The 15980-nt window shown below is 35.5% G+C and overlaps 1 protein-coding gene across 1 annotated transcript; it reads left to right on the top strand.

The window, feature by feature from the left end:
* Window positions 1-13953: 13953 nt before the first annotated feature.
* On the top strand, window positions 13954-14874 carry LOC131598488 (uncharacterized). Its single transcript, XM_058871083.1, has 2 exons — window positions 13954-14767; window positions 14864-14874. Exons 1-2 carry the CDS (start codon window positions 13954-13956, stop codon window positions 14872-14874), a joined length of 825 nt encoding a protein of 274 aa, XP_058727066.1.
* Window positions 14875-15980: the final 1106 nt, after the last annotated feature.

The raw sequence follows: 15980 nt of genomic DNA, 5'->3' as shown, positions 1-15980 counted from the left end.
AACCCTAAGAATTCCTATGCCGCCAATTTTTGAAGATGACAACTGGCGTGAGGAATATCAAGATAACCACCTGAGTGAATGCTTAGCTTTAACCCCTGATCCTATACCTGGACCAAAGAAACCTGCTATAGAGCTGAAGACACTTCCTACCGATCTTAGATACGAATTTCTAGACGAAGAACTAAACCGACCAGTTATAGTGAACGCCAACTTGGGACGAACCGAGACTGAAAAATTACTTAATGTCCTAAGAAAATACCCTACCGCTTTAGGATACAACATATCAGATCTGAAAGGTATAAGCCCTTCTCTGTGTATGCACCGCATTATGCTCGAAGACGATAGTAAAACCTCTAGGGAACATCAAAGGCGAATAAATCCTATTATGAGCGATGTGGTTAAAAAGGAAATCCAAAAACTGCTAGAAGCTGGAATAATATATCCTATATCTGATAGTAAATGGGTTAGCCCTGTTCACGTCGTACCAAAGAAAGGAGGAGTCACTGTAATCACTAACGCAAAAGGAGAATCTGTAGCACAACGTACCCAAACTGGATGGAGGATGTGCATTGACTATAGGAAGCTAAATAAAGCTACCCGAAAAGACCATTTCCCTTTACCTTTCATAGATCAAATGCTCGAACGCCTAGCTAAACACTCACATTTTTGTTATCTGGATGGATACTCCGGATTTTTCCAAATTCCTATCCACCCTGACGACCAAGAGAAGACCACATTCACCTGTCCTTATGGTACATTCGCCTATAGACGAATGCCTTTTGGACTCTGCAATGCACCCGCGACCTTCCAAAGATGCATGATGGCAATATTTGCCGACTTCCTAGATGGAATAATGGAGGTCTTTATGGACGACTTCTCTGTCTGTGGAGGAAGTTTTGAAACATGTTTAGAAAACCTTGAAATGGTGCTTAAACGATGCGTAAGCGTAAACCTAGTCCTTAATTGGGAAAAATGCCATTTCATGGTTCGACAAGGAATTGTACTTGGACACATCGTATCCGATAGAGGAATCGAAGTTGATAAAGCAAAAATCGAAATTATCGAAAACCTTCAACCTCCCAAAACCGTTAGAGAAATAAGAAGTTTTCTGGGACATGCTGGTTTTTACCGACGCTTCATTAAGGATTTCTCTAAAATAACCAAACCCTTAACTGAACTACTCATGAAAGACGCCGAATTTGTTTTCACCGATAAATGCACTGAAGCATTTCAAACGCTTAAACAAGCATTGATCTCTGCGCCAATTATGCAACCTCCCGACTGGAATGAGCCTTTCGAAATAATGTGTGACGCAAGTGATTATGCTGTAGGAGCCGTTCTAGGACAAAGAAAGGATAAGAAACTACATGTCATATATTATGCGAGTAGAACCCTAGACGAAGCTCAGATGAATTATGCCACGACAGAAAAAGAACTATTAGCTGTCGTATTCGCATTAGACAAATTCCGTTCTTACCTGGTAGGAGCCAAAATAATCATATACACTGACCACGCCGCCATTAGGTACCTCCTAACCAAAAAGGACGCTAAACCAAGACTTTTGAGATGGATCTTGTTACTACAAGAATTCGACCTGGAAATTAAAGATAAGAAAGGCACTGAAAATGTCGTAGCAGATCACCTCTCTCGATTGGAAAATCTGAAACCCGAACAAGTACCAATTGACGATGATTTCCCTTATGAAAGACTCATCGCCCAATTAGAAGCAAATGAATTCGAACCATACCATCCAAACTCTGAAACCGAGAAATTAGCTGAAATAGCTTTAGCCCGATCTGACGCACCTTGGTATGCAGATTTCGTAAATTACCTAGCTGCTGGTGTGCTTCCTCCTGATCTAAGCTACCAACAGAAAAAGAAATTCTTCCATGACCTAAAACATTACTATTGGGACGACCCACTCCTTTTCAAAAGAGGCCCCGATGGAATCTTTAGACGTTGTGTACCCGAGGAAGAGATAAGAAGCATAATAACACACTGTCATTCTGCACCGTGTGGAGGACACCATAGCACATCTAGAACCTGCGCCAAAATCCTTCAATCTGGACTTTTCTGGCCCAACCTGTGGAAAGACGTCTATTTTGCTGTACTAAGCTGTGATAGATGCCAACGAACTGGAAACATTTCAAGACGCGATGAAATGCCTCAAAAAGGCATTCTAGAAGTAGAAATATTTGACGTCTGGGGAATAGACTTCATGGGACCGTTTCCGTCATCGTTTGGAAATCAATATATACTCGTAGCCGTCGACTATGTTTCAAAATGGATAGAAGCTATCGCCTCTCCTACAAACGATACACGAGTAGTTATTAAACTTTTCAAAAACGTCATCTTTCCTAGGTTCGGTGTGCCAAGATTGGTAATTAGCGATGGTGGTTCCCATTTCATTTCAAGAATACTTGAGAAACTCCTTCGAAAATATGGAGTAAATCATCGAATAGCCACACCATATCATCCACAAACAAGCGGTCAAGTAGAAGTATCTAACCGTGAAATAAAACAAATATTAGAGAAAACTGTTGCTATATCGAGGAAAGATTGGTCAACCAAGCTAAATGAAGCTTTATGGGCTTATAGAACAGCTTTCAAAACTCCAATAGGAACTACCCCATTCAAACTCGTTTATGGAAAATCATGCCACCTACCAGTAGAGCTAGAACATAAAGCCTATTGGGCCATTAAGAACTTAAACCTAAACTACACTGCCGCTGGTGAGAAACGACTTCTAGACATAAACGAATTAGAAGAACTTAGACAAGACGCTTACGAAAACGCCAAAATCTATAAAGAGCGAACGAAAAAATGGCACGACAAGCGTATATCTAGGAAAAATTTTAGCATAGGCGATAAAGTGCTCTTATTTAATTCTAGGCTAAAATTATTTCCTGGTAAGTTACGATCTAGATGGTCTGGCCCTTTCGAAGTAACTAACATATTTCCGAGTGGAGCGATAGAAATCAAAGGCGAAACCGTCAAACCTTTTGTCGTAAATGGGCAACGTCTTAAGTATTACCATCATCTCGAATACGATGAAAACATCGAAGTTTTTAAACTTGACGAACTGCCCGTTTTTTCGAAAAAATAGTTTTCTATTTTTAAATCGTCGAGCTTACGACATTAAACAAAGCGCTTGGTGGGAGACAACCCACATTTATTTATTCTTCTATTTTATTTTATTAGAACTTTAATTTTTCTATATTTTTTATTTTATTTTTATTTTTCATTTTTAAAACTTTATTCTATTTTTAATTTTAATTTTAATCATTTTTGATTTTTCATACATCTTATAATAATTATTATAATTATAACTACTATCTTGATTTGAGAAAATATTTCCGTTATAATTATATCTATTATTATAACTTGTTACCTAAGCTTAATTTTAATTTTTTTTTATTTTAAATTAACACTAGCCTAATTCTAACTTATCCTAATATTTTCAACTTCTAGGTTTTTCATTTAATTACTAACTACGATGCAAGAAGTTGACAATATGGAAGTTGTGTTCCGTGGTAGAGGACAAGAAGCAAGATTTAACAAGCTGGCTGAAAGACACATGGAATTGACTTGCTATCCTCACCAACCAACTATGGTGAAGCTTGGTATCGAAGAAAGCATCCTACACCTGCTTAACCAAATCGGTTGGACTGGTTCTCACTTGTTCCGCAAGTTTAGCACTTATCGGAAGCTCACTCTGGAATTCCTGAGCTCCCTGACCTATCTTCCAAACTGTGGACAAGGGCTGAAAAAAGGAGTTATTCTCTTTAGACTCTTTGGTATGGAGTTTAATTTCTGCATCCGAGATTTTGCTGAAATGTTAGAACTACCTCATGGACCTGATGCATACGCCCAAGTAGCTGAAGAAAATCTTCCATACTGGGAGTTGGAAAAATACTGGGGCAAGATCACTGGAAACGACAACCCTGAAGAGAATGAATTTCAATCTGAGAATATCCACAATCCTGCTTTCCGCTACTTTCACAAAATCCTTGCTCACTATATTTTTGGCAAACCAGATAATGTCACTGAAGTAACTAGAGAAGAGTTGTTCATCATGTTTTGTACATCTCAGAATCGTCCGGTCAATGCCATCGCATTCATGCTAACAAACTTCGAGCGCATCACGCAAGACGAAGTTTCACCCATTAGGATTGGCGGATTTGTCACTATGATCGCTAATGCCATAGGAATGAGAGTGCCTTTGCTTAGATTGACACCTTTTGGTACCCATACCTCTATGGACATCAATTTCTGCTTTAATCGAGGTATCATCGGTAATCTTGGACCTGATCGTTTTGAATTGCTCATTGATAACAAAGTTTGGTATCAGTTCACCTTACCGAATCCTAGGACAAGTGTGCACAACCCTACCAACTGGCTTTACTATGGTCAGATTCCTGAGAGAGAGCCATCACCTGAGACTCCTCAAGCTTATGAACATTTTGATGAGGAAATGCCTGCATCTGAATCTGAACCTGAAACACCTCCTGGTTATTATGAACCTCTTCCTGTTGATGAACCCATTCCTGATTATGAACCTCTTCCTATTGACGAGCCTGTATCTGAGTATGAGCCTGAAACTCGTTCTGAAGATTCCGTTGAAGATCACACTGTTGATATGACTGATGTCGAGGTCGAGCAACAACAACCCGCTACATCCACCGCATCGGTGAATCAAAGAATGCCTAATCTGAATACGCACGAACAAGCAATCAATGCGCTACAACAAGATGTACAACATGTGCGCAACGAGCTTCACACTTTGCAAATGCATTTCTTCGATTTCATCGACACCGTCAATGCTCAGTTCGACGAAGTTTTCAAACACATTCAGTCTAATCAGAACAACAATAGACGTGGCTAGATGTTACCGTATTAGATTATTAGATTTTTATTTCTAGTTTTAGTAATTTCTATTTCTAGTTTAGATTTTCATTTTTTCTGCACTTTTCCATTCTGCTATTGTTAACACTCAGTACTGATTTAATTTTAAAATGCAATATTTTATTCACTACTGCTGTTGTGTTATATTACACTGCTATTAACTGCTATATATATTTGCCTGGCTATCACTTTTTGCTGTTAATGGTATTGAAATTCGACACTGTTCTGAACTGATGGACACCTTTTTGCTATTAATGGTATCTGTCAGCACTGTCTGGTCACTTGCATGCGTGACCCACCTGCCTACAACAGGAGACGCACGTCTCCATCTGTGTGGGGCCAGCTGACACGAACCAAAGGAACAGGAGACGCACGTCTCCATGCTCTGCCCCAGCAGACTGGCTGCCTGAGACGCACGTCTCCCAAGGCCAGCAGTCTGTTTGACCACGCAGACCACTCTCTTTCCCTCTTGAATTTTGAATTTGAATTTCAAAATTCATCTTTCAATCTTCCTCATTCTTCCCCTATTTATTCCATTTAAACTCCATTAACCTCATTCATCCTCCATCATTCACCTCTTAAACTCCATTCATTTCCCATTTCTCTATTCTATTCAAAATTCAAACACCACCATTAATCCATATTTAATTCTCCATTTACCACACCATTTTCAAACCTCACTATAAAACCACACCACCACCACTCTTATTCTTCACAACCTTCATACCATTTCTTTTCTACCATTCTAATACCATCTTTATTTTTCATCTTCAAACTCATCATGCCTCCACGTTCAATCATCCGTAGTGTGCGTCCTGAGAGACCACCCCCTAACCTTAACAATATTATATTCCGCGAAGACGACAATGATGCTCAAAGAACCAAATACCTCGCTTTCTACGAACGTTCGGTTGTTCCCACAAAATTTGTGAACACCGAATGTCTAGAAACTCTAGGCCTCATTGATGGTGTTACCCGTTTACTCACTAAATCTAGCCTACACCATCTCTGTACCGAACTCGTACCCACTTATGAGCCGCTCGTCTTAGAATTCTTGAGTTCTTTCAGTTACGACACTCCTTCTGATCAACCACTCTCAACCGGTAGCATCCAATTTAGGATGTTCAACCGTGAATATACACTGGATCAAGAAGTTGTGGCTACGTACTTGAATTTCAATACATCACCGAATGCTCTCCGCAATATCTTTCAAGAACTCAATGGTCGTTCATGGGAACAACATGCCTTCGACCTATGGTTTCACCTCACTGGCGAAGTTCAAACTGGTTGGAGGGCCCTACATGCTTCTCACATTCAAAACCCCGCTATACGTTATTTTCAACGTGTTTTGGGGCATACTATTTTTGCGCGATCCAACAACCACAAGGTAAATCAACATGAACTATTCTTCCTTTACTGTGCGCTAAACAACATCCGTTTTAATGCCGCACCGTTTATGCTCCAACACATCCAAGGCTGTGTCAACGCCCCCGCTACAAATCCCTTTTTGTTTGGCGGAATTATTACTTCCTTGGCCTGTGCTTTAGGTCTTGGTGACGAGCTCCTTTCACTCTCTCATCTCATGATGCCTGCTCAATCACTTGACCTCACCTATTGCCGTGACTCCCACTTGGTTTCGCCACGCCATGATGGCCGATACACCTTGGTCGTCAACAAAGTTCTGATTCCTTATGTCATCCTTCCATGTCCTGAAAGAATCAACATCCGTTATGTTCAGCGTTGGAGGCTTATTGAAGACAATCCTCAAGATAACCAACCTGATCATCCTAATGAACCTATGGATGCAAATGAAGAAGAGCTCAACCAAGGACAAGCTGATGTCAACCAACCTCCTCCAAACAACCCTCCGCCTATCACTCTTGAAGCCATGTATGCTGCTATTCAACGCCAAGATCAACTCGTTCAAGCTATGCAGACAAACCAAACTGAAACAATTAGGCTCATCCGAGAGATGCAACAGGAGCACCGTGACTATGCTATTAGGAACGAAAGTCAATACGCTGAAATTGCCACATATTTGCATGATCTTGACATTCGTGTTAATGACTCTCCTGATAGACGTCGCCGTGTTCGTACAAGAGGCGCGAGCAGTTCTCGAAACCGCAACAATGAGGAGTAGTTCTTATGCACTGAGGACATTGCATCATCTAAGTCTGGGGGAGTCGTATTATTTATATTTCCTTTAGTTTTATTTCCCTTCAGTTTATTTCCCTTCCTTGTAATGTTTTTCTAATTCAATAAAAGAATATTTATGGAATTTAAGTCTTATATGTATAATTCCGTAGTTATTTCAATTTCTTCCATTTTCTTGAGCCATAACAAAAATTTTTGCTCCTAAACGATAAACGCAAACCCCACACGTTCAAGAAATACGAAGCTACTCAATCACTCAACGAACCGAAACTGAATTAGTCAATATCCTTATTATCGCAACACTCTAAAACCCCCGAGTATACATAACCGATTTGAATACCCGTTATACCAAAACCATCGACTTTAAGTTTTGAAATAACCCTTAGTAGTTTATTCTAGCAGTCGGCACCGTCTTAGATACAAACTACGCAGAGAGTCGATGAATATAAGTGTATGATCCTCATAATAATTATGTGTTCAGCTATAAGAAGAAATGTGCCTACTAAGTAAGGTGATCCTCACAAGATCATTTAACCTAACGGTCGCAAATCTCATATACAAAGAATCTAAAAACTCACTGTCGATTGGTTCAGAAGTCATCTGGTAATGAACTTGGTAGGAAGGACTATTGTCCGATTCCCCACAATCTACAAGTGAATGCTAAGGAGTATACCACATATTGTGCCAGAACTCCATGAGAAGGATCATAGTCACTAACCGACTACTCTGCTATGTGCGTGTCAAGATAATGGGCTTAATGTGATTGCGCGCGAATGAAAAGGGTGAAACATGATGACAAGTCAAATAGGTCGAGCTATAATGGCATGATTCGGATTGGTATGCATACTGGGAGTTGTTTAGTGTTGTTACTATAGGTTTATCGCTAAGATTCGTTATTTCCGAATAAGAACACTATGTAGCTAAGTATGACTGAACGACGTGGTGGAAGTGTGTTTCATTTATCTTTATCTTCTTATTTTGCTTGAGGACAAGCAAAGGTTCAAGTCTGGGGGAATTTGATAACACGATTTTATATCGTATATTTAGCCTAAAATCCATAGATATTTATAGCATTTTCCGTTTATTATGTTAATTTATTATGATATTACGCGTGTATTTGCTTTATTTCAGGTTTTACACTTCAATTTCGACTATTTGCGAAAAGGAAAGAAAATTGAGCTTAAATGACCAATATTTATGCCTAAAAGATGAAAAGGGAGTGCTGAAGTGAAAGAAGGGTGCAATTAGGACCCAAAAGGCCCAAAAGAGATATTCAGCCCACCATGAATCAAAAGGCGCGTGGCCCAGACCTGCAAGCAAGTGGAGACGCACGTCTCCACGTTCTCTTCAGCCACGTCACCAAGAGGAGACGCCCGTCTCCAACTGCCCAAGATTTTCTCCACTTGAGACGCACGTCTCAAGTCTTCCTGAAGAAACGGAGACCCACGTCTCCACGCCCAGTCTGCAGAAAGTTCCTCAATTCACGGATTCCAACTGCAAACCTCCTCCTATAAATAGGACCTGCTATCCCACTTCCAAGGAGTCCGATTTCCTGCCAACGAAGTGCTGCCGAAATTGTACCGCGAACTGCTTTTCCTTATTCTGCTTTCATTTAACCGTCTATTTTCTCACAACGATTTCTACACTGGAAATTGTTGTGAACTTTTCATAGATCTAGCCTTACGTTAGGTTTATCGCTTTATTTTCCTTGTTTTTATTTTCTGCCATTTAAATTCCGAAGAACGATCCAGCCAACCTGTGGTGGAAGTTCGAGTACTTCAAGATTCAATTCAATCCAGATTTATTTTAATTCAGGTTTTTTATTTACCGCCTTATTTATATTATTTATTTGCATGATATATTATATGCCATTTAATATGCTTATTATTATGAACCGAACCGATTTATGCATGTTTAATCGTATTGATATGTCTGGCTAAAATATTAAAGGTGTCGGTATGTAGAGTAAGTTAACCGTAGGGATCCGAAATAAATTGGCTTAAATTATGTTTTATTAATTATCACTTATTTTTGGTTTATATGTCTAGTTTGATTAGTAAGTCTTAAAACTAATAGAGCGAAAGTTTGAGGGATTAGGACGGTCAAAGGTTAAAATCAATAGAGCGAAAGTTTGAGATCTTTAACTGGATAGTAGACATAGGACATTAGTTTTAAGGATGGCGAAAGCGTATTAAAACTAATTGGAACTTATTTATTTTCAAAAATTGTTTTTACACTCGAGCGGGATGGCGAAAGCGTACGTTAGGGATATTAGCATGTTCCGAGTCAACAGAGCGAAAGTTTGAGATTAGGAGATTTAAATAGATAACGACCTCGTAAAATAGGCATTTTATTAATTACATTGTTTCCAAAAAGCTCTTCTAAAATCTAATGGGATGGCGAAAGCGTACATTAGGATTAGGATAGTAGTCTGACTCAACAGAGCGAAAGTTTGAGACGAGGATTTTTAACCAATTGCAATTAGTAAAGATTTTTAATTTAATTATGCAAAAGCCAATGGACCTTCGGATTACCTTTAGTTAAACGAAATACATACTGATACCTGTCTTTTATTATTATTCTTTATTCTCTCACAATCACTTTCCCTTAGGAACAATCGAAATTTTAGTACTCCTAGCTTTACATAGTAACCTTAGATAACGGTAGATCGATTCATAGTCCCTGTGGATTCGATATCTTTTAAAACTACACGACACGACTGTGCACTTGCAGTTATCAGATTTATAGACACGTAAAGTCGCGATCAGCTAACGACGTAAAACGAGCGCTTGTTGGGAGGCACCCCAACGATTTTATTTTTTCTGTTTTTTTGTAAATGAGATGTATAAATGTTAAGTGGAGGCTGCACTGAAAAATTGGTCTGCTGGACTGGTTTTGTTTTTCTGGTGTAGCGCGCTTAGCGCGGCCTGGGAGTTTTGTCCAGTGAACTCTTTTTAATGGTTCACTCGGCTCTCCTTTTTCCCACTTCCACCAAGGCCTTATAGTGTAGTAATTATTAGTAATATGTGTTAATTCTTTTGTTGTTGTTTAGACTCAAAGTTTTGGCCTGATTACTTGAAGTCGTATTTGGTAATTCTCCAATTTTGATTGATTCAACATGCGTGCGGTAATGATTGTTCGAATTTGTACATAGCAAGGTACTCATTTATCGCTTTCTATAGCATAACATGTTTAGGAGACTCTTCATTTGTACAATTTTCATATTATTCATCTTTTTTGCATAACTTGCTCATGACTTCAATCACATTAGTTTCCCCTTTTTTACCATAAATGTGAGGTGGCTTTCCATTGTATACATATGCGAGTGACCGGCATTTCTTGTTTTAACTGGATATTATTATTTTTAATCTTTCGTTTGTATTGATTTTGTGAATGCACGAAAGTGATCAAGACACTTGTTTGATTTTGAGCACAACTACCATAGCCAAATATCAATTCACCTTGTGAGTGTGTGACCATTAGTAACCCCTTTGAGCCTTTTTGTCAATGTCCATATTGCTTTTGATTAATACTTGTCTAGGAGCGTTTGATTTTCAATTGTGTATGGATGTTGATTCTTTGTTTTCTTGAACCCTCAACTATGATATTTAGTTGTATTTTTACCTTGCCTTATAAAGTAGGGAGTATTCAATGTATATTGTGGTTGGATTCAAGTTGGGGAGAGGATGTTTGCCTCTTTATGATGTGGTTGGTATATGGTTGTGAAAATAAAAGAGAAAGAAAAAAAGTGAAAAAGAAAGAAAAAGCAAGAAAAAAAAAAAAAGAAAAAGTTGGAAAAAGAAAATAACAAAAAGAGTAGTATAATAAGATTGTCCTAATAAGTTTTGTGTTTGGTTTGACAACTTGTGAGGAAGAAGAAATTTGGATTGAAATTGTATTATTTGAAACTTTTTGGAAGTAATTACTCCCTTAGGTTTAGGCAAGTTTTTGTTTCGTTTATCTTTAGGACTTATCACTTGTTTGTTAACCGAGCCACATTACAACCTTGAAAGCCCTTGTGATTCGTGTCATTGCATTTTTTATACTGTTTTTGGATGAACGCATAATTTTGTCTTTTGTTTGCAAGATTGTTGGGTGTGTGTCAAAGTCCTCACCTTTCGGTATTTTTCATCTACCGATGAATTTTTGCTATGCGTGATTCGTGATTGAGCTTGTTTTGTTTTAGAATGTTTTGTATGATAATTGTACTTAGGATCTGTTTCGTTTTCATGTTGTCGTTGTAGGATTGTGGTAAGTATTTACTTTGTTCGTACGTTTTCGTTTGAAACGTACAATTGTTTCATTTTTCCAAATCTTGTTGATTCTTGATTCTTTGGATTTTTACTTTTGCGATTTGAGTGTTTGGCCTTGTTTAAGGACAAACAAATTCAAGTTGGGAGAATTTGATAAGTGCCAAATGTAGTTATTTTATGTATGTAAATAGTTTGGGAGAATTTTTTGTTAATACCGTTTGAATAATTCTCCGTTTTAGTGTATATTTGTATCATTTGTGTTTTGTTACGTTTTCATGTAAATATGTTCTGTTTGATAGCTTTGTTGTCTTTTTGTAGGTATTTCAGCGTATTCGGAGCTTCGAGGAATAAAGTGTCGAAGGCACAGCTGCGAACGTGTTTTTGAAGAAATAAAATTTGCTGTTCTATTGAGGACGCTTAGCGCGGTCTAGGAGCTAAAAGAGCTTGGTCTGGAAGAAGGTTTGGCGCTTAGCGCGGGTTTTCGGCGCTCAGCGCGGTTTTTGGGGCTTAGCGCGCTCATCAGAAAAGGCGGTTTGATCAATAAATGAAAGCGTGCTTAGCGCGGTTTTTTACATCGCGGTCTATGATTTTTCAGTTTTGTATAAATAGCTTAGAACATATTTTTTTAGGTTTTTATCATCCATTTCCCCCTTGGAGTGGCTCTGATCCATTTTTTATAGTTTAGAGGCTTAGAAAACACCATTGGGTGCTACATCTTGTCAATTGGCTATGGATTTGTCTCGATTGATTTAACACGGTGAAAGTTTCCGGTTCATCTCCTTCTTCCCTATGTTCCATTCCAATGGTGGATTTTGTATGTATATTTTTCCTCTCTTGTATATACATTTGTTGATCTTGGGATCGTTTATATATTCACTTTACAAATCATCGTTGTCGTTGTTCTTGATCTTTTTGCTTAAATGCTTCGAATTTGTGTTGTTGTAGAAATAGACATCATAGATCTTGATTATGAATGATAACTATTAGTTTCTGAATTGTAGAAATAGATTTGGGGCTAATAATCGTAATGTGTATCGAGTTTAATGCCTCAATGTTGTTTGTGTCGGTGGAGAAATCGTTGATGTGAACAGTACGGTTGATCTTTCGTTGGTGTTGCAGAAATGGACACTGATGTGGCGTCTCGCATGATGCCCGGTGATTTTGATGCGTATTGTGAGTGTTGAGCGATAGATTTTCAAATTTAAGTATTCGACGGGTAGAACGAAATGCAATTTCATAACTATTTCTCTTAGACTATTAAAATTGTTTATTTGCTTTATTTACTTTTTCCGCATTTACCTTTCGCAAACCCAATCATGAAACTTAGAATACGAGAACTTTGAACGACAGTTTTTCTCTACCAATCTCTGTGGACTACGATACGATATAACATATATCACCCAGTAATACTAAACCTATTACTTTTTGCTTGCCGCTTTACTGCTTCAACACTATACATTTAAAAATAAGTTGATTTTTATGGCAAAATAATTTTAATGAAAAGATACTGATTCTTAAATGTTATGAAATAATTTAAAGATCATAACATATTTTATTTTAAATGTCATGTTATAGCTATTTGATTTAAATGTTATGGATTAATTTAAAAATAAATACTGATTTTCAATATCAAAACATTTAAAAAATGAGTATCTTTTCATTAAACTTATTTTGATACAAATCTTTTTAAATGTATAGCTATCAAAATCAAATAGCTATATATATCTCTTATTTTGATATCTCAATATTTAAAAAATAATTTATAAAAATCAAATAGCTATACAATATCTCTTCATACTATTAATAGTTATGGAATAATTTAAATATAGTAAATAAGTATGGTAATAAATTTTAAATAAAAAATTAAATTAATTAAATGCATTTAGTTAAAACAGTATTTCATTAACCATAAAATTTACAAAAACATATTAATATTGTTACAAAATCAGAATATCAAGTTTGATAAAAATCAAATGAATAAAATAAATTTATCTTAATTATTTTTAAATTTAAAATGCAAAAAATATTAATCTTAAACAAGAAGTTGATTTATTTCAAAATAAATAATAAAATACACATGGGAAAGATAGTATTTAAAATAATTTTGAAAAAAACAATATAAAAAATATTTTTTATTAGTCATATATAATTGTGTCATATTAAAAATGTTTAAATATAATAGTACAATATCAATTTTTTTCTTAATTAAAACTTAGATAAACAACATATAAACATATAAATATTTATCATAATTTATTTAAAAAAAATTCAATTATGAATTTAATAGTTGATTATAACAAATAAAATTAGCGAAATTATATATAATAGATGATATTTTTTGGTTTCTTAACTCATTTTTTTTAATAAAATTTTACAATAAATTTATATATGTTTAATATTTTTTATTATTTTGAATATTAGGTTATAGGTTTGATTTTAATCTCCACGTTGAATTTGCATGAACATATTTTACAAAGTTTATTATATTTTGATAGGATGTTGTCATACATTTTATGTTTGGAGGTTTGTAATTAAACGGGGAGTTATCATACATCATAGGTTTGTAATTTAAGGGGGAGTTGTCATACATCGTAGGTTGATGCATGATATGGATAAACATAATGTTTTCAATTAATGTATAATGAAAAGTTTTGTTGGTTGTAGTAATAATGAGGAAAATTCCTACCATCTTTTCTTCCAGTGTCCCAAAAGTATCGAGTGTTGGACTAAAGTGGGGCTATGGCCCATGTTGCAACAATGTATTAGCAATGGAGGGACGTTCGCTTCTGTTATTTTTTCTTTCTTGCAGGTTTCAAATCATGATAATCTATCTTTGTTCTCCGTCATTCTTTGGAGCATTTGGAAAGGGAGAAATAATCATATTTGGAATTCCGCGGAAGAACCGACAGAGGTAATATGTCAGCGAGCGGCTCAACTTTTGGCGGGATGGAAAAATGCTCAACAACATCGCCAAAACAGTGAGATTAACAATCCTCGGTCAATTGTTACTAGGTGGTGCAAACCTTCTGCTGGTCGTCTCAAGTGCAATATTGATGCATCCTTCTCCCAGAATAAGGTAGGCATTGGTATTTGTATTAGAAATGATGCGGGTCAGTTTATTGCAGCTAGAACAGAATGGTTCTCCCCATGTACTGAAGTGACTATAGGAGAAGCCATAGGACTGTTGTCAGCTATAAAGTGGGTTATCAATTTGGGTTTTGATAATATGGATTTTGAATTAGATGCAAAGCAAGTTGTCGATGGTGTGATCTCTGTGAAGCCAAACGACTCGGACTTTGGAGCTATCGTCAATGATTGTAGAAGGTTAATTACTCTCTCCTTAAGGAACTCTCATGTTAAGTTCGTTAGAAGACAAGCCAATGAGGTTGCTCATGCTCTTGCACGGGTGGCTCCATCCCTAGCTAGTTTTCACAATTTTACTGATATTCCAATATGTATCCAGAATATTATTATTAATGAAATGATATAGTTTTTCTTTTGTAAAAAAAAAAATCAAATAGCTATACAATACCTCTTTATTCTATTAACAGTTATGGAATAATTTATTTATAATAAATAAGTATAGTAATAAATTTTAAATATTCAATTAAATTAATTAAGTGCATTTAGTTAAAATCAATATTTCACTAACCATAAAATTCACAAAAACATATTAATATTGTTACAAAATCAGAATATCAAGTTTGATAAAAATCAAATGAATAAAATGAATTTTTCTTAATTATTTTTAAATTTAAAATGCAAAAATATTAATCTTAAATAAGAGCTTGATTTTTTTCAAAATAAATAATAAAATTAAGATGGGAAAGATAATATTTAAAATAATTTTGATAAAAATAATATAAAAAATATTTTTTATTAGTCATATACCCAATTGATATATAGTGAACTTATATATAATTGTGTCATGTTAAAATGGTTAAAATATAATAGTACAGTATCAATTTATTTCTTAATTAAAACTTAGATAAACAACATATATTTATTATAATTTATTATAATGTATTTAAAAACTTTTTAATTCTGAATTTAATAGTTGATTATAATAAATAAAATTGGCGAAATTATATATAATTGATGATATTTTTTGGTTTTTTAACTTATATTTTTTTTTATAAAATTTTACAATAAATTTATATATGATTATTTTTAAGAATGTTACTGAAGATTAGGTTATAGGTTTGATATTAATCTCCATGTTGCATACGCATTAGCATATTTTATAAAGTTTATTATATTTTGATGGGGTGTTGTCATACGTTTTATGTTTGTAAAAAATGTAAATACAATCTAATGAGAGTTGAACGGGGAGCTATCATACAACGTAGATCGTAAAAAATGTAAATATACTATAATAAGAAAGTTTTAAAACTGAAATTTGATGGGCTAATGTCATACATTTTAAGTTTGAAAAATAAGATAATATCTAAAATATGTCTAATAAATTCTTAGAATTAACTCATATGGATTCAACTGGTGTTTGTTAACTCATCTTGATTCACGGGTAGATGTGAACGTATCTATGAGATACCAGTTGTAGGTTGTGAGTTTTAGTGTCCATCTTTTAAATCTTTCTTTTGCTACTGTTTAATAAAATTGAAGTTAGAGAATCAGTTGTACGATTTATTATAAGTACAGATCAATGCT

This window comes from Vicia villosa, linkage group LG4, assembly GCF_029867415.1.
Source record: "Vicia villosa cultivar HV-30 ecotype Madison, WI linkage group LG4, Vvil1.0, whole genome shotgun sequence".
Taxonomy (NCBI): domain Eukaryota; kingdom Viridiplantae; phylum Streptophyta; class Magnoliopsida; order Fabales; family Fabaceae; genus Vicia; species Vicia villosa.
This window is presented reverse-complemented; position numbering and strand designations above follow the sequence as displayed.

Excerpts from the sequence above, each read along its gene's own strand:
- LOC131598488 (XM_058871083.1), top strand. The coding sequence starts at position 13,954 with ATGAAAAGTTTTGTTGGTTGTAGTAATAATGAGGAAAATTCCTACCAT.